The sequence below is a fragment of the Neopelma chrysocephalum genome, unplaced genomic scaffold, assembly GCF_003984885.1.
Source record: "Neopelma chrysocephalum unplaced genomic scaffold, ASM398488v2 Primary Assembly neopelma1_96687, whole genome shotgun sequence".
In the NCBI taxonomy this organism is placed as follows: Eukaryota; Metazoa; Chordata; class Aves; order Passeriformes; family Pipridae; genus Neopelma; species Neopelma chrysocephalum.
Genome location: NW_020925332.1, coordinates 237,992 through 256,712, shown reverse-complemented (window position 1 = coordinate 256,712; position 18,721 = coordinate 237,992). Strand labels below are relative to the sequence as shown.

General features: G+C 41.0%; 2 protein-coding genes across 8 annotated transcripts in view; one reads left to right on the top strand and one right to left on the bottom strand.

The window, feature by feature from the left end:
- Positions 1-3,763, top strand: part of AOPEP (aminopeptidase O (putative)) — a 147,326-nt gene extending 143,563 nt beyond the window's left edge. For 4 of the 5 annotated variants that reach the window (XM_027709102.1, XM_027709106.1, XM_027709105.1 and 1 more), the window contains one exon: positions 1,694-2,750. Coding sequence is in view for 2 of the 5 variants with exons in the window: in XM_027709105.1 (XP_027564906.1) it covers positions 1,694-1,699 (6 nt within the window). In the remaining 3 variants the exon portion in view is untranslated. The other variant, XM_027709104.1, reaches the window with a different exon arrangement.
- Positions 3,764-11,176: 7,413 nt separating this feature from the next.
- The window catches only part of FANCC (FA complementation group C), a 53,429-nt gene continuing 45,884 nt past the window's right edge, over positions 11,177-18,721 (bottom strand). For all 3 annotated transcript variants that reach the window (XM_027709108.1, XM_027709110.1, XM_027709109.1), the window contains exons 14-16: positions 17,209-17,380; positions 14,430-14,630; positions 11,177-12,656 (exon numbers count right to left, since the gene is read on the bottom strand). In XM_027709108.1, coding sequence (XP_027564909.1) covers positions 12,513-12,656; positions 14,430-14,630; positions 17,209-17,380 — 517 coding nt within the window. In that variant the 3' untranslated portion in view covers positions 11,177-12,512. The remainder of the gene's footprint in view (positions 12,657-14,429; positions 14,631-17,208; positions 17,381-18,721) is intronic.

Genomic DNA, 18,721 nt, shown 5'->3' with positions numbered 1-18,721 from the left:
AGGTACAGCTCAGAGACTCTTGTGTACTCCCAGTTACCAAGGACTCACAGGAATCTGAGTTATGTTCAACAATTCCTAATCTGTGAGATGTCTTCTAGTGAAGGCCACCTTCTGAAGGCCAGAAACACGGAGATGCAGTTTGTTCTGGTACTACTGTACTAGGAACTGACTTCTTATAGTTCCTTCAGTAATAAAATCAAAATTTCTACAAGCTTCTGATGGTAAGTACCTAGCACAGGACAATGCCATGGTGTGTATGTGTGAGCAACAGTCTAGAATTGCCCCTTTGGCTTTCCAGGCAGACTAGGAGTGTGTGATGAGCTGTGACATAAAGATACTGAGTGCAATACTCTGTGTGACTGCTCCATTTCCTTTCAATGTTGTGGCTGTTTGGGTTCCTGGCATGATGATTTGTGATTTAAGATTAAAATCACATTGCCAGGGATTACCACAGAGCCATGACCGCAGCTGCCAGCATGAAATCACCATAACTGAGCCGTGCACAGCGTGGAACCCTCTCCAGCCGTGAGACAAAACCAAACCAAAAAAAAAAACCAAACCAAAAAAGAGGAAAGCAGCAGAGCACCACAGAAGACCCTCCTCTGAAAATGATCTCTGCCGAGACGGAGACCTCTCTGTGGAGGTGCAGAGCTTAGCTGATTGGTGAACAGTGATTGTTGCCCTCTTTGTTCACAGTGGCTAAGTTCTGCACCTGAGGAGAAAGGAGAGGAGACTCTGTGCAGGGCAGAGAGCGTTTGCTGGCTGAGATACCTTGCTGCTGGATGGGTAGATTTGGAGTGAATGTATGTGTGTGAGGTTCAGTACATGGGGGACGAGAGGCAGAGGTGACTTAGGGAGGACCAAAGACTTTTAGTTGAGAATAAACAGCACTCCTGAAGTTCTCAGTCTGACTGCAAGCGTGAGGTGTTGCCCACAGTAATTTGGTTTCCATGCTTCCCCAAAGGTCAGAGGAAATACTGTCTGTGATTTTAAGCTGAAATTGTCAATAAAGCTTTGTTTTATAGTCTCCTCTGTAACGGATGCTGTCCTGCTCTCTCTGCAGCTGTAGTTTAGCTCTGTGTGTCATTGCAGGAAACGGTGGCAGCTCCAGTCGGGACCCACTGACGGTGCTGCTGCTCCAGGCTGTGGATGGACCCGTCCTCCGGTGCCTACTGAGCTGATATCAGTTCTGATTTTACACACTGGCTCAGTTCAGCAGGAACAGGAGTCGAGCCCGAGAGCAAAAAAAGCTGTACCTTTTCTAGGAGCCGTTGGGAAATGTTGTTGCCGTTTTCTCTCCCAAAATGACCCGTTGTACATTGTGATGTCCTGATGGTAAACACTGAATGGCCTCAGGTGGAGAAGCTGCCTCAGTACTGTTGAGAGAACTGTGTGTGGTTATGTAGCACATCACACAGGACTGCTCTGGGAACTTGCCTCCAACATTATGTTCAGAGCAACCTGCTAATCAGCAGGAGAATGTGCTTCCACCATGAACCCTCCCCGTCCTCCCCAGCCCCTGTGGTAGCTCAAGGACTCTGCAGAGAACAGCAGTTCTGAACTCTGCAGCCACAGTTACGCTCTGCTGGTAACCTGGAAAACAACTCCTCTTGGAAAGCTGGGGCAGTCAAGAATGCACAGATATTCCTGTACCGTGGCAGAGTAATAACTTTAAATGCTGTTTCCGTTGCAGGAATGATCACAGAGAAACTCTTTTAATAGATGTGCTCCTAAACCCCGATGGTACTGGGATTTCACTGACCCGGAACATCAAAGGAAGGATTATGTGACTGCTCAAACAATCAGTTGACAGAAATATTTACCTTTCTGTGTTTCCAGAGGCTCACTGTAACTGAGACCACATGCACACAAAACAAACTGCACACACACGTGTTACTCTGGCTTCAGGTGATTCTTTGATTCAAGACATTTGGGGTTTGTCCTTGGTCTTTGATAACACAACCATTCCAGTTTGAACATACCAAGGGCTCTTGATTTGAACAATTTATGCACTGCAGTTATTTAGAGGTTCTGAAATTTGATTAAACTGTATTGAATACTTCAAATTTTGTTTGTAACTTCTTTGTCATATTAAAAAATGCCTCACATAAAATTAGCAGGAGCTGGGATGGGACTTGGGAAATTAATTAGAAGCATAATTAATCTGTGGAAAGTGACCTACCATCATCCTGGTGAAGTGATGGGACTGAAAGAAAAACAAAGATCAGCATTTTCTCTCTGTGATGTTTAGGTTAAATTTTACCAGAAATGCCAGCCCTGTTTTCTGAAAGTGTCTTTTATACCCCTGTGCTGCTCCTTTTGCACAGTGATATTTCAATTGTAGCTCTTCTTTCCTGGTCAGTGGAGCACTACACTTCTAGAAGACGTTTTAATTGGTCCTTTCAGAGAGTAAGAATTTAAAACACAAAAATCTGTGAACATATTTCTTTTGTACTCTCTTGTGTTACATAAAATGATCTAGTAAAAATAAATATTTTTTTTCAAGTATGTCTAGTTCTTTCCATTGCAACATTCATTCACAAACTTGGGAGAAAGAATGACTCCATTCCTGCTTTTGCAGCAGGAGAAAAGCAGCTGAAAGATGTTAGTTAGTGGATATTAACAAGAAAAATTAAATGTGGTAACTTCTTTTACATTTTTGTTCTCAGCATCTGAAGTAAGAGCCTGCCTCAACAGTGACTTCAGGACAAAGAGTACAGTTCCTTTTCACCTCACCACATTTCCTGACCTCTCCCTTTCCAGGCTTACAGTGTCAAAACCTGAGTGATGAATGGGACACTCAGCGAGTTCTTTCGAGTGCAGCAAGAGTGAGGAAATTGTCCAAGAAGGGCCCAGACACCACAGTGACTTCTGTGGTCACACTCAGAGATGGAGCTCTGACAGGAGCCCATTCAGAAAAGAGTTCTGCCTCATTTCACAGGTTTTCCTGCAGAGGCCACCAGCTTGCTTTTTGCCTTTTCCATTGTGTAAGGGAAAAAACCCAGAGCTGGATAAGACTCTTGCATAAGACACACAGAAATTAAAAACACTGCAAGCCTCTTCACGGGCACTCCTGTTAAAACTATAGAGCGAGTAAGGCACTCCTCACCTCTGCAAGTATCACCACATTTTGGTTCTTTCAAAACAAGCTGCTTGCATTTTTTGTTATTGTTGAGCACAGCACAGTTCGTTCTGTTTGCTGCAGCTGTCCCAGTCTGTCTCAGCAGCATTAACTTGAACATTTCCCTCACTACAAACTTTGTGATCCATCATTCATGGCAGCAACTGAGAAAATGAACAGAAACTAAAACATTAACACCAAACGACCTAAAAAATGGCAAAGAGGTGGCAATCCTGGCCCTTTATCAGGTCTTATAGGGCCATTTGTTGCTAATCAAACGATTGTGAAATACAGTGAGGCTCCAGATTAGGAAAAAACCTAAAGGCAGCATTGAATAGTTCTGTGACCATAACTCATCATGAGTAAGAGCTAATAGGAGATTCATGTATGTATTATATAGCAGGGTCATTATCATGATACAAGCATTCTCTTAGTTTAAAATCCTTCTGAATCATGAAAAAAGCACTGGAAGTGAGCCACAGACTGTCATTTAATTATTTGAGTTTTTAATAGGCACCATTGAAAGCTTAGCAGAAAAAAAACAACAGTGTTATTCATCTTACTCAAGACTCTCTCCAGGTGGGTGTTTCTGTGTTATTTTCCTGAGCTGTAGGGGCTCTAATTGTAGTAAATAAGTGAACAGCAACAACAACAACAAAACATTTCCAAACTTACGGTAACTAAAATCATTATTGAAAAACATGTTTTGTGAAATGATCCCTCCATCCGGGAATCAAATTCAGTGATCCTTGTGGGTCCCTTCCAACTCAGTGTATTTTATGATTCTGCAATCCAGAGCTGACTGTCCACACGCTGAAATCCAATGGAACTGCACAGTTGTTGTTTGTTCTTAAGCACAGTCAGGCTTTTGGGGCAAGTGGCAGAAATGTAAGAACCTTAAATGGGCATTTGGAGGGGAACACTAAGACCTGAAGTCTGGTGTGTGTTGCCATGTCAGTGTGTGTGGCTGTGACAAACAGACACCCCCAGAGGTGGCTTCTGCCCCACTCAGCTTTCATTCTACCTGTTTCATGGTCAGCCCTCTCTGAATAAAACACACCATTTTGTAAGGGTGGGTTTTTAAGGGTAATGCCCATCCCTAATTCAGTCCTCTCCAAGCACAGTGGCAGTTCTGCTCTGAATGGCACCAGGAAGCCCAGTGCAGAAGGCTGGACTGTCTCCCACTTATCCCATCAGGGCAGCATCTGTTTGGGATCTGGGGGATTCTTTTCTGGACGTAGCTTTTAACTGTAAAAATGAATGTCAGATGAAATAAAAACTGTACTCATACAGTTAGGCAAGGGCCACCATCTATTTTCCTCTGCCACTTACTGGGTCACTTCTTCAGATGAAAGGCAGAGCACAGCAAGGGGTGACCTGGCAGTGCCTTGGCCCCGCAGAGGACACGAGTTCCTGGTCACACACGTTCTCTGCCAAGCCCAGAGTGACACATCCACTCTGCTGACAGCTTTGTTTGCTCGCTGCAGCTTTGCTGGGAGGTGTTTGCAGCTGCTGCTGTCTCTGTGCTTTCTCCTTTAGGAGGGAATTAGCTGTACCCTGTTGTCCATTCCTCACACACAGGAGGGAAGGGAAAAGGTCTGGAAGCAAATCTGGCCAGAAATGCAAACTGAGTGAGTGGGCAGCCTGAGGAAACAAGAAGGCCTAAGGAGCCTAAAGAAAACCCTATTCCACAACATTCTTCATATCTAAATGCAAATTAATACATCTTGTAGTCTTTATAATGAATCTTGTGGTCTTTTAAAGCTGTAAAATATCTAGAATTCATGAGTCATGTTTGATGTCTTCCATAACAGGAAAAGATTTTAACAGACACCTGAGTGTCTTTCTGTTCTTGCCCCCAATCTTTGATGCCCAGATTAGTAGTAAAATAAATAAATAAATAAAAATAATGAATTGCAAGAAAGGACAATGAAGCAACTAAATAGAGGGGCCTGACTCATCTAGAATTTAATCACAAGTATACTCAGTTTAGGCACATATACAAAATACTGAAGTGAACATATACACTGCCATGGATATGTTCCTTTGTTTCTGTGGGCACAATATGCTGGAAGAATTATTTTAAAACTTACCCTGCTGCCAGGCTGACATTTTATGTCACTGAAATATGCCAGTGCATAAAGAAATTGAGACATCTGTACACTGCTTGGGAGATTAACTTCATTTGTGTGCTTGCTGTGGCTTGAACTGAGTGCATATTTTCTGCACAAAATTAAGGCCCTGATTCCTGGTGCTGATAGCTGCCAGCACAGGCATTTGCTGTTACCTGGAAGCATGCAGAAACTGCAGTTGTGCAAAGATTTGCTTTTGCATGATAATTTATACATCAGGACACAGAACTTCATTTTCAGCTGAGCACTGCAGTGTGTTAGCACAGTGCCCCAACAGCACTCCCAGGCACAAGCCTGGTTTTCTTTTTGCCCCACTGTGGCCGTGCCAGCTCTGCTGGGTTTGGCACACTCTGGGCAGCAGCTGAACATCACTGCAGCCTTTGCTTAACGCAGCTCGCTTCAGTCAGCTCTGAAAATTGCCACGTCTGGCTGCTCCAGGCTGTTCCTCTGGGCCTGCTGGGACCTGTGTCTGGGACTGTGTCTGGGACCTGTGTCTCTCCTGACACTCACTCAGGGACATTTCATGGTGGCTGCTTTGCCACTGTCACTGTCCCCAGCCCTCCTGACTCCCTCTGAACAGGCTGCTTTGAGAAGCTGCTGTTTGGCACCATAACGTATTTCACTTCATCTTTAATCCTGAAGGGACAGTGGTCATCACCTGCCACACAGAAAAAAAATTTTTTTGTTTGTTTGGTTTTTTGTTTTGGTTTGGTTTTTGTTTGTTTGTTTGTTGTTGTTTGGTTTTTTGTTTGTTTTTGTTTTGTTTTTTGTTTTTTAACCTCAGGTTGTTACATCACAGCAACGTCCAACTTTGTTTGGCAGTTGTCTTGTATCTGGTAGTAAGAGTTATTTGCTTTACAACTGTACCCCCTTACAGCCAACTCTTGCAAATACAACAAAACTCAAAATTACAATTCGTCAGCAACCATCTCACTCCAGTCTGCACCTGTCTCTCGCTGTGCCCCAAACTCACCCCTTTAACTGCCAAACAGGGCCAATCACAGTTCATTCCTATTTACTCAATTTCCCACCTGAAAAGCACTATTACTTTTTCTTGTTCCCTAATTGCAGGGAACCTCACTGCCCCTCATTCTGCCTTTCACATGCCCCTTCAGCCAGCATTTCCCTACATGTCCCACAGCCATGGCATCCTCCTCCATTCCTCTTCCCAGATGTGGCAGGGCAATATCACTCCACAATCCATCAAGATTTTGTCATTGCCACCACTCGAGCTGAAACTGCCCATCATTATCATCTCTTATTCCTTTTGACTATACAAAGGCTTTTTAATAAGCTCCTAATTTTAGTTGAGGGAAAAAATTGTCTGTCTTTGCTTGAATATAAAAAAGATGCAACTACATGACATAAATGCTGAACTCTTTCCTTCTTTGCATGAGGAGTCAGAGGAATAATCACGAGATTGTCAGTTTTATGCACAAACAAGAAAGCCCATCTATGACATTTCATGGTTCCTACACACACCTACCCCGAGCATTTTTGCCTCTCCTTTCTTCAGTCAAATCCCAGGAATAACAAGTTTCCCACTTGAGAGCTCGGAGGAAAGAATGGGAATGGGGAATCAGTCACACTAAGAAAATAGTAAGACCAGTCTTTTTTAGTTCTGAGGGTATCTGATTCTCTTTTACCATTATGAAGCAATGCCAGCATCAGTTGAAGGACAGATGTGACGCTGAGAAAAGCTCCACACAACAGAACGAAGGTAAATGCTGAAATTGGTGTATTTTTAGCATTATATTTTTGCATCAAGAGCTTTCAGCGTCAAAACCACAGGCTTATAACATGCAAAACCCCAAATCACCAAAAATTATACCCCTCCCTGTCTTGAAATACAGCTGTTACAGACTGTGGTTTCTGGTTGTTTCAGAGGTGGTGAGGACCCACTGCCCCCAGGGCAGTCAGGAAGGAGGAGCTTGCTCTGTGAATGTCTGAAAAAATCAGAGCTAAACTGTCTTTCAGATTCACAAAAGAAAACTGAATTGACAGGAAAACCATGGAAGTGGCACCACAACAGGATGTCACACGGGAATCCTTTTCATATTTTCTTTAAATAGATGTGGATTGCCGGACTCTGCAATGCATTTGGAAGAACTGTCCCAAAACAGAGTTAAAGTTTAAGTGGTGGACAATTACTGGCCTGTTCAAATGCATGATTTTTGAAGCAGAGAGGAGACAGCATCAATACCAAACTCTCCTCTTTCATTTCTCTATGATAACAATTACTTTTGCCAAATCTGAAGAAATCAGAGCAGAGAACAGCTGATTTACAGACTGCATGGTTAGATATAAGTATATGAGTGAAGGATCTCAGGAGAAAAAACAGATATTCAGCCCATGTGTGATTTTACATTCAAGTTCTTCAACTTCATTCTACAATGTTTATGTAAGTTCAGGGTATTCCATTCTAAAAATATAACCACCAACAACAAAAAAGATAAAGTGACTAGATCTACCATTTGACCATTCATCTTGGATCCTGGGCAGAAAGGAAGAGAAGGAAAAAAAAGGCAGTGGTTCTGCCTGAAGAGTAACCATGTCTGAGAGCTTCCTCTGCCAATACAGCGAGCAAAGAAATCAAGATCAGAAAAACTATGATGAAAAATAGTCAGCAGCTATCATCTGAAACCTTTAAATCCCAACAGAATTATCTTTCCAAAATTACAGCTCAACTGCAAGGTTTGGGCTTGCTCAGTGTCCACCCATGGCCTGGGTCAAGCCAGTCAGAGAAAGCAACTGCAGCAGTTCAGTGTGTCCTGGGGGGTGTGTGGAGCAGTTATTGCTGAGCACTGACCACTGTGTTCTGGCAGAGAAGCACAAAAGAAAGGAAGGTTGAAACTATCCTGTGAAACTGTTCTGTGGGTTTTGCAATGCATTTGAAGAAGAAAATCAGTGGCTTATAGAGACAAGATTTGTCCTTCTGTCACGTCTCCAGAAAAGACACCAATGGTTCTGCCTACTGGGAATCCACAAAGTGCCTGAACTCACAGACACACGTCATGGCCACATTCCAAGGCCTCACTCCTTCTCCATGGAATGTGATACTGGCTTTTCTCTCTCTGTTCACAGGCATCTGAAGCTGATGTGGAAGTGCAGCACAGTCATGAGATTAAAAGCACTTAAAACACTTACTGGTGGCTTCTACAGGGAACGAGAGTACACAGGGGAAATTGTACCTTCAAGCTACCATTACAAGTTGGCTTGAAATAAAAAAGCTGAAGTCCTGTTTTCAGAAAACTTATACACAGCAGAAGTCATGGCATCATCAGTCAAAACCAACAAAAGCTGCTTTCTCATATGTGACATATTAATGGAACTTCTAACAGTAGCAGGCACCTGACATATTGCAAGAACCTGTTTTGGAAGCCTCAAAATAAACCCACAAGCCAAGAAATAAAATCAAAGCATCAAGGAGTGAGTAAACTGTACATACAGGCTAACTGGCACATACCCATGGGAAATCTCAAGCACAGTGTATGTCAGTATGTTTGGTCAAGAATATGTAAAAACATCATCTCTTCAAGATGCATCTGCACAAGTTGATGGGCCTAACAGATATTTTTATGGAAAAGGATAGAAAAGAGAGGGTCATTGTTCCTGTCATCTGACCTAATCTCAGAGGGGAAAAAGAGTTCTAGCACAGAAGCCAGTGGGGCTCAGTGACAGAGCTTTAAACTATCTTGGCTGGGGGAAAGGGACAAAATTTGTATCACAAGGAAAAATTGTATCACAAACTTGCCAGAGGAGTGGATTTAAGCAGTATGAATACTGCTATGAATTTAGTGTGGCATGCCTCCAGCACTACAGTGGTTTGCTGGTGTTGCCCAGCAAAACATGTAGGTTGCATAACAAAGTCATTGCAGACTGTTGGGGAAGTATAAAAACATGGATGCAAACACGTGCTCAGTGTTCTCATGGAGGACTCCTCCCAAAACAATCCAGGTTCTGACTTTTCAAACGTGGGTCTAGTAGGAAACTACATTTCCATGTTACAAATTATCACCTTTCTACACACTTCTTATATCACAAGAAAAACTGCATTTTAATTAGCATGGCATTTTTAGCATGAATTACTCATTCACTTACTACTTATTCACACAGAACATAAGTATTTTATTGTGTTGTTAGATAATAGAACAAAAAAATGGAGTAAACCTGGTTTAGCAGTGTTTGTTTAATAATTGCAAGTAATTTTTGCTAGATGTTTTATCCTAAACTTGTGTAATGCTAATTTTGTATTGTACCCCTGCCAAGCCCAACACACCACACTGGCATGGATTTCAGCTTACCAAAACCAACATTATCTCACCTGCATCTTCAGTCTGTTTATTAACACCTCTTTGCACTTACAATGCTGTGGGTACAGAAACTTAATCACAAACCCTAGAAGTAACAGATTACCACGTTACTGCTGGTCAGCTAAACTGCAGTATCTAACAAGATACCTGTTCCCATCATACATCACAAAATAAAATGTGTTCTGCTTTGTACTGGCACTGCACTGAGATATGGATTAAGTGACAGCCATAGACAGGGTCTTTTTTTTTTTCCCCTCCTGAGGAAAACCCACAGAAATCACCTGGCCCCACGCTGGAAAGCTTGCAGAATTCAAAAAGCTGTAACTCAGCAGCCTTAGACTGGAAAGAAGCATAATTAACAAGGAAGAAAAATGCACTGTCTCTGTTCCTACCCAAAGCAATGCCTTGGAGCAGAAGGGTTTTGAACATTCTCTGTGCTCAGTGCACATCCACAACCAGGGTGTGACCTGGAGACAGAAGGCAGGGAACGAGCCACTGGGAGCCTGATTTCAGAACTCCTTGGCTGGTTCAGCATAAAAGTACAACCCTGAGGGCTCCAAAGGACATTTCCAGAAAGCAGCAGTTACAGAGGAGAAGATGCACGTTGGGTGGGCAACGCAGGAGCCACGACATGAGAAATCCTCCATCGCTCACATCCACCAAATCCCCGCTGCCTTCCACTGCCAAACTGGAAAAAGGAGATTCAACATCCCACAAAATCACAGCCTCCGTCAAAGTCAGATCATAATTCAAGCACTGTGAAAGAGCAAGGAAAAAGAAATGCCAAAGATTTACAACAGCTATGCTAAATAGAGCAAGAGGAATGCCAGCACACATGTATCTGTTTTAAGTTACAGACAGCATCAATTAGGTTTCTTCCTTAAAAGCCTCCTGAAACGAGCAAACTCTCCTTATAATATTTAAATCATGCAGTATTTCTTAAGAAGCCAAACACAGGAAAATGAGAATGCACCAATTCACTGCTAATTTTGGGTTTTTACTGCATTCACTGCACATTTCCTTCCTCTTGAATTGACTTATCCCTATTTATCAGGATATTGATTTTTATATAAGAATGTTAGAATAATTTTTATGCATTTTTTTGGTGGAAAAATGGTGTGAAAAGACACAAAAATTCCCCTCCAAAAGGTGTAATACACATCTAAATATAATACCCATATCATCCACCTAACTAAACTGCAAGAATCACATTTGCCAATCTTTCTAAGTAGTTAATATTACATATAGGCATACTATGGAGAAAAGATAACCAAAGAGCCCCACATCCAAGATTAGAAATTAAACAGGCAAAAGAAAAATCATTGTTCCTTTGGATTAAAATTTTAGGTTATTTATCATTCTGGGTTGAGACTCCACAAGTGTTTCCACCACACAAACACCTCAGAGTTTGTGATCAGCAAATAATTAACAGAATCCCATGCTTTTCAGGTGTGGTGTTCAGGGAACAGAAAACTTGAGTTGCTTGATTTTGCTTATTTAGATATGTATGGCTATGAAGAACAGAAAAATTGCAACGTATCCTTTCTGAATTTTCATTTTGAATGAAAGGGAAAAAAAAACCTTCCTTCACAGACACACGTTATGTATTTGCTTTTACTTCACTAGCAAACCCATTGAGAGGGCATGTAACTCCTGCAGGATGACTCACTAGGAACAAAACTGTAAGAAATCAGTCAACAGCATTACAGAAAATATCTTTCCACTTGTTACAGCCAAGGGACACTAAGTACATTGTTTTTTTTTCCCTTGCTCAAAAACAAATGTTACATTCAAAAAGCTGTATTGACTCAAGATACATGACTGATTTTATATGTGAGAACAGTATTCCAAGCAGCACCTTTGAACACAGCACAAGTTTTGGCACCAAACCCAAGTAACACATGAGAACAAATTACTGAGGAAAGTTATGATCCCCTGTTATTACTATTCTGCCTGCTTATTTTTCTGGTTAAGCTAGGAACAGGTTCACAAAACTTCTTGGGACAAATACTTCCCCCAAGGTAAAAAAGTAAGCCATTGCTCCCTGTCTGTGCTCTTTGTATGAGACAAAAAACCTAAACAAAGAAGGAAGCAAACCACCTCTGGACACAGAAATGAAGGCAATGATTTGCAACCATATGCTCCTTTTAGGAAATTTGGCCCTCAAACTGGAAAATGTCCTTATGTCTCTGCTGTGCCTGCCCTATTTTGTCTGAATAATAGAAAATATTCCTTGAATGACCAACAATACCATCAGTCATGGCACACTGTTCAGTGGGCTCTACAAGCAATCTTTACCTGCTCTGCTGACAAAGAGCAGCTATTGGAATAGCGCTTTGCAGTGAACACTCTCCTGTGGAAGCTGCAGCACTGAAAGAAACACATTTAGCAAATCTGGGAGAAGTTTCATGTTGGAAACATTTTCAGAAAGAAGGAAAGAGCTGAGGAAACATCCCTGACTTCCTGAGAACGTGGAGTACCTTCACCATGAATCATCTGAGACCAGTGTTGGTTTCATAAAAGCAGAATTATACAACAAAACATTTTAGGAACAACTTACCAATCAAGCAATTGGATATGGTTTGCTAAAAAAAAAACCCCCAGATCTGTGATTCGGGAGAAAAACTGATCCTCAGCCAGATAAACAACAAGGAGATGAGTGAACTGCTTTAACTGATGTAGGTCTCATGTTGCAGGAGGTGTTCAGAACAAAATTTTCAACCATCTTTAATATTTATTATCATGTTTCAAAAGATTAACATTTCCAAACAACAGACTATTTTAAAATATAGATGAGGGAATAGGAAATTAGGAGATACGCTTATGTATGTGTCTTTCTACCCTTGGTAACCTGCAGTGCAAGATGCTAATGGAATTCTGACAGTAACAAATAAAGACAGTTGAAGATCTGATTTGTTGGCCTGATAAATAGATGATATTAAAAATCTAAACTTTCAATGTAAGTTTTTGAAGGAGTTCATTCAGCAGCTTGACAGTCCTCTGGTTTCCTTCTCCAAGATGTTTCAGTCTGTGTGCAGTACGGATAAGAAGGCTGTAAACTTCCTTGCTTGTGTCAGTTGTCTCAGTAATCTGAAGGAAAACAGAGAAGATGGGAAATAATGCAATTATGTTGCTAAATACTAAGAATTCTCCATTAATATTTACAACAAAACCACGGATCTGTCCCTCACCACTGAACACATGAGAAGCAACTTCTGCCCAAGGTCTCTCTTTTCATTCACCTCAGTGGAACTGAGCAACTTTGAGATTTTCTACTGTTCCCTCAAGTTTAAGTGGAACAAATCAAGAGGTCAGAAACTATTTAAAGGAAAGAGAAATGGATAGTGTAACCATTTGTAAGTCATCTCCAGAGAAAACAACTAAAAGCACATGAAGGTTCTGCGTGTGTTTGGGGAGACAATTCAGTTCTGTAAAGCTTTCAAAAGTAAAAATAAATCCCTCCCCCCAAAGATGACAGAATACCAGGAAAAGATCCTAAGCTGCAATTTTTGCAGATCAGGAGGGACTTTATTCCTTGTTATTTGCTGTGTTAAACCTGAAGTTTACTGTGCTAACCAAAACCACAGCCATGCATCCCAAATTAGTTCAACACCATTCTGCCTTTCATATACTGCCTTCAGTCCTTCTCAAATCACATGGAGAGCCTAGTTACACATTAATGATTATACAGTCAGAATTAATTACACTAACAAACTCTGGCCTACAACAGCTCACAACCACCCTGCACTCAGTTTTGGAAGTTAGTTATGTTGCTTTCTATGAAGAAGCAAGAGATTGCCTTTGGTCTTTCTGAAGAGGTTTAAAGTAACAGGCTGGTACACGACAGCATCACAGCTCAGCAGCTGCACTACTCAAGAGAAACTAGAAATAGCAGACTGTAAATGTACATATCCCCCCCCCATTTTATCACTACATGCTTATGCTAAGAAAAAAGTTGCTCATTTTTAAACTTGCACCTAAAATGTGAGAATTATCATAGCCCTTCCTAAACAGAGAAATGTTTTGTCTGTTTACTCAGACAGCTGTATCATAAAATAGACATGCCATATACCCTATAAAGATAGAAGAGCACTCTGCTGCTGAAAGGAAAACCCTTTGGAAGTGTTAAAACTACACACTGGCCCTAGACGTGCTTGCATAGGAGTCGTGGACTTCTTAAAAGAATATGGTTTTATAGTTAGGAAAGAATTCTTAATCTCACACTGAGATAGCACTATCTTAAGAGACACAAACACATTTTGAAGTTTGCACCAATATTCCTGAAGGCTGCCATCAACAACAAGAAGATACTGTGGCAAGCTTCCAACCTTTTACTCCTCTTCAGCTTTTGTCACACCCTGAGAGACGCTGTCTGAGCTCTTTGTTCTTTCCTTCTCTCTCAGTTCCCACACTGTTCTCCTCACTGGCTTTGCTAAAGCACCAGGCTTCTCTCACAGCAGTGCTAACACCCAGTGACCACCTGCTCTACCTCGTGGAAAACAGGGAGAAGACAGTTTCATCATCTCTGCAGTAGCTGGATAATTTAGGGAGTGATTTGTAATTGGAGAAACAACATGTTTGCATATGCTACCTTGCTATATGTAAATGAACTGCAAGCTACTATTTCAACTATTTCTTCATCTGTATAGTCAGGACAGCAACCTTTTCAGTGAGATCTTATCAAGAAGTGAATGGCAAACATATTGACTGTAGCTGAGGTAGATTTGTAGCAGGTTGGGTACAGCTGCTGTAGTCACGGCCTCCTGTAATTCTCTGTGTTTTCTTTACTGAAAGGTAGAAACTTAAATCCAAAATAGTAAAATATATAACCTGAAAAAAAGAAAAAAGAGAAGAAACACTCACATGGTCAATACATTCCTGGGCAACCATATGTCCACCAGATGAAAAGAGCAAAAAGCTGGTCAGAAGATGTGTCATGAGGTGCTGGTTCCAGCACTGCTCTGTCTCCCTTATCCTGTGCACAGCAGCCTCCAGATCCCTGAGAGAAAGGTCTGTACAGCTGAAGAGCATCATTAGATGATTGTAGACTGCTTGAACTTCTACCTGTAGGAAATAATTCCAAAGGATGCAGGATCAGGGAAGAGTAAAGGTCAAATCTGTGGTATTTTTCTTTTGGATTTATTCACTAGAAGGAAACTGAATCCTTGGCAGAAACTACCCAAACATGAAAAGAGTTTGAATTTAGCTGGGAAAACAGGGAAGGAAGGGCTGTACACATTTCTTTTATACTGATTCACACACAGAGAGGTGGACAGAATGGGTTTTTTTATTTTCTTTGGTATTACAAATGAAGCAGACAGGCATCAAGCCAGGATTTTACCTTTTTTAATAATGTAAGGAAATGGAGAAAGTCCCTCAGCAGAACATGGTCAGATTTTTGCATTGTGGGAAAAAGAACAGAGGCTCCTCAAGGGCTCATTTCAGCATTGCTGCTATAAATCAATTAAATCCCCATGCAACCTGACCTCAGCTGATAAAATGTTCTGGTAAGAATGAAGTTTTTTCCTTCTTCCTGTGTTGTTTGCAACTTATGTTTTTATGTTGTGAGTTAGCCAATAAAACCTAATTTTTACTGAAAGTAGGAAACAGAAGATTTTGGCACCTACTTAATGGAAAAAAAACTATAAGCAACTACTGCAAAAAATCCTGACAACAATTCTGTTCACTGTATTAAAAATGAACCAAACAAACTTGTAGAACAAACACAAATGAGTGATTGCTGGAGCAATGGAAAAACACACCACTGCAGGCCCAAAGGAAAAGGACACCTGTTTCTCAACCATATTCATTGGGACAATTTGTTTCAGATATTGACCCACCCCTTTAATAATTTCACATCAAACAGTCTGAAAAAGCTGCTATTCTTGGATTAAGTCAGTGCACAATTACATGTGAGGCACAAATAACAGCAGAATCTACAGAAAGGTGACTGGAATTCAGGATTCTTTATCCCCCTGTTCATCCTATGTGCCAGGGACTGCAATGGATGGCAGAGCTCATGTACCCCAGGAGTCTCATTCTTAGTGCCAACCTCCAAGTATTGTTCCTTCAACATTTCAGAACCTAAAGTTATAAAAGGACTCCAGCAATTTCATTGAGAAGCTGAGTATTTAGTCCTGGATGAAGTCTAGTGAACAGCAGAAGCAGTTCCTGTGCCATCTTAATCCTTAACTGGTGAATGGGGCAGGGGTTCAGGTGAAAGAGCTGAGAGCTAACCTGCCAAAGGACAAATAAAAAGAAAAAGCAAACAGCTAACTATAGGCAGAGGCTTTGCCTCTGAAGTGGCCTGACCTATGGGGGAAAAAAAAAAGTCTTAGTTCAGGTACCTAAGAAAAGAATGATAATGAACTGAAATATCAGACCTGTGGGAAAAGATGAGTAACTGCCTGGGTTGTCAGTAGAACAGCTCCTTTCTCTCTAAAGTTTGTCATATTTTATGACAGAATAACAAACTGATAGAATAGGGGACACACAGGGAAATTATTTCCTATATGGGACAAAGGGATTTCGTTCTTTAGGGTTGGAGTTAGAACAATATTCCACACATTGATCTGCACCTGTAGTGCTTCAATTGCATCCACTCGTGTATTGCTTCCATGTTGCCTTCCTTCCCAAAACTGTGTTCTGAAGCCAATCCTGACTCCTTTACTTCACCAGAGCTCTAACAAAGCTCTGCTCAGCCAACACCCCAGCCCCCTAGACTATAAGAAACTCAGGAGAAAAACAATTTACAAGTGATTGATTGGGATGTGATCTTGTGTTTGTAGTGCCATCTGGGTGGTGAGAGGGGGGAGGAAAGGAAATAAAATATTGCATAATACACTGTTGTACATGGACCATTAGATGTAAAATTAAAACATATTTTACTAGTGTCGTGTACTGAGCTGCATTTTTAAATCAAACAGAGCCCATTTTCAAATTAAGGAAAACCAGAGAAGTTGCAGCCAGATTCTGAATCTGGGCTTTGTGGATTAGATTGCTTAGGCTAGATCAAACTTGCATAATAGGTTTAAATTAAAGGCTTTCATGTATTTGCATGCACACACAGACACACAGCATTCTCTGTGCAGTGCAGTGCATAAGGTTAGAACACTGTTCCTTCTGTCAGAAACACAGCACGTGGGAGTATTACCTACTTATTACATTATTGCACGTGACAAAAACCAGTAAGCATATGTAAGAGAAATCAGAATAGATAGGCAAGGTTAGGATTCAAGGCTGTGTCTGATAAGTATCTTTTCTGCTTCAGCTGCTGTGATTTCTTGTGTTTCCTTCTCAGCAGATGCCACAACACAGGAATGCTGGAATCTGCCACACTGATTCAAAAAATACCATCACCAGGGTAGTTTTACTTGTGGTTAAAAGCACCCAATTCATCCCAAAGAAAGCCAAGAAGGTGCTAATCTATATAACATACTTTCAAAAGAGGAATAATGTTTTCTAAATGTCACAAGAAAATTGAAAACCATTATCTTTCAACTTCTCCACTGCCACAATTCCCTGGAGACCTTGTAAAGTCAATACCTTTAATTTTTCTGGTGTGCACTATTTATTTTATAGCAATAAGATATACTCAGAGTACTGACTGCTCATTGCCACTTACTGTCCCTACATCACCCACCATTGTCTGAGTCCTTTGCTGGTTTTCATTCTGAGGACAGTAGTAAAATGCCAGCAGCCACAGCAAAGCACCTGGTTGTCCAGCAGCCTTCAGCAATTGTTCTGCTGCAACATCCAGCCATTCTCCAAAACGGGCAACCAAAAACCAGGTTTCAAAAAGGTCAGTGAGAGAACTGGAAAATAATGAAGATAAAATTAAGTATTTCTCATTATTTGACATTTTTAATTATCTTAAGTTAACTGCAAAGGGTGCTGCCAGTTGACTTTAAACAAGTCTTTAAACTCCTCTTCAACAGACAATTCACCTGCTTTGTAATATTTACTCTGAAGTCATGACTTACCTGAAGCTGTGTTCAAGTGAGACACACACAGATTAACTTTGGCAGCAGAACAGACTATCCACAACATCAGTTTCTAATAAACTGTGACAAAATACTATGTATGAAAATATATATAATAAAATTAAACCCTACTGTTTATACTTTCCAGTTGAAGGATTTTTTAAACTTTCAATCATATCTCAAGTATTACACTCTAACATACTTTTGCCTTCCACTTTCTCTCTGTTGCTTTCCAGGTTTATTTTCTGGTTTTTGGTAATTTATAGAGCACATTTTTTGTCATAATTCATGAGGAATTACCTTTGGATGGACTAAATATAAAGTTTTAAAGTATATTCATCTCCTGGCTCCTAAAATTCATGTCCTCTTTAATGAAAATTTTGAAGGTGTTTACAACAGGGTTATTGCTGTAAGAAAGGTGAGAATGGACTACCTCTCATCTCTACAGTTTCTCACATGCACTCCTCTAAAGTTAGAAAAGATTAAAGACAAGAGAAGTAATGGGGGATGCAAACTAATGGCAGGTGTCTGAAACAAAAAGTTAAACTACGTATGGAAGGACAAACAGAAGGACAGCTAAGAAATTAGGAACCAGGAACAATTATTCCTAAAAAAATTTTGCAAAACTTGGAATAGGAGTTTTTCTTATGTTTTATTCCTAGGGACTCCAAAACTGCTGTGCCACCTTTCCCAGGAAACTCTAAATGACCACAGAAATTTCAGGATTTAATGAAGTTGTCTGAGACCATCACATCATTTGGGGAACATGACAAGGTCATAGCTTTATCTTAACACTTTCCTGTACCATTACAGTGCCCGTTTTGGAGTCATGTACCCTCCCCTTCCCACCCCACTGCTGGTTCTGCCCACTCTGCACTGGTACCTGTGTCCCACTGTCGTTGCCAAAAGTGGCCCTTCACTTTTTCTGGACTTGCCCCTACAAAAGGTTCATGAGTTGATTTCTGGTTTAAAGCCATGTAACACTTACTGTTCACTGAGATGACTACATGTCATAATAAATCTGTTGATTAGAAGGACACAGAAAGCACTTTGATGTAAGATTCTTGCCCTGGACTCAGCACTGGTGAGGCCACCCCTGGAGTGCTGTGTCCAGTTCTGGGCCCTCAGCTCAGGAAGGACATTGAGGTCCTGGAGCAGGTCCAGAGAAGAGCA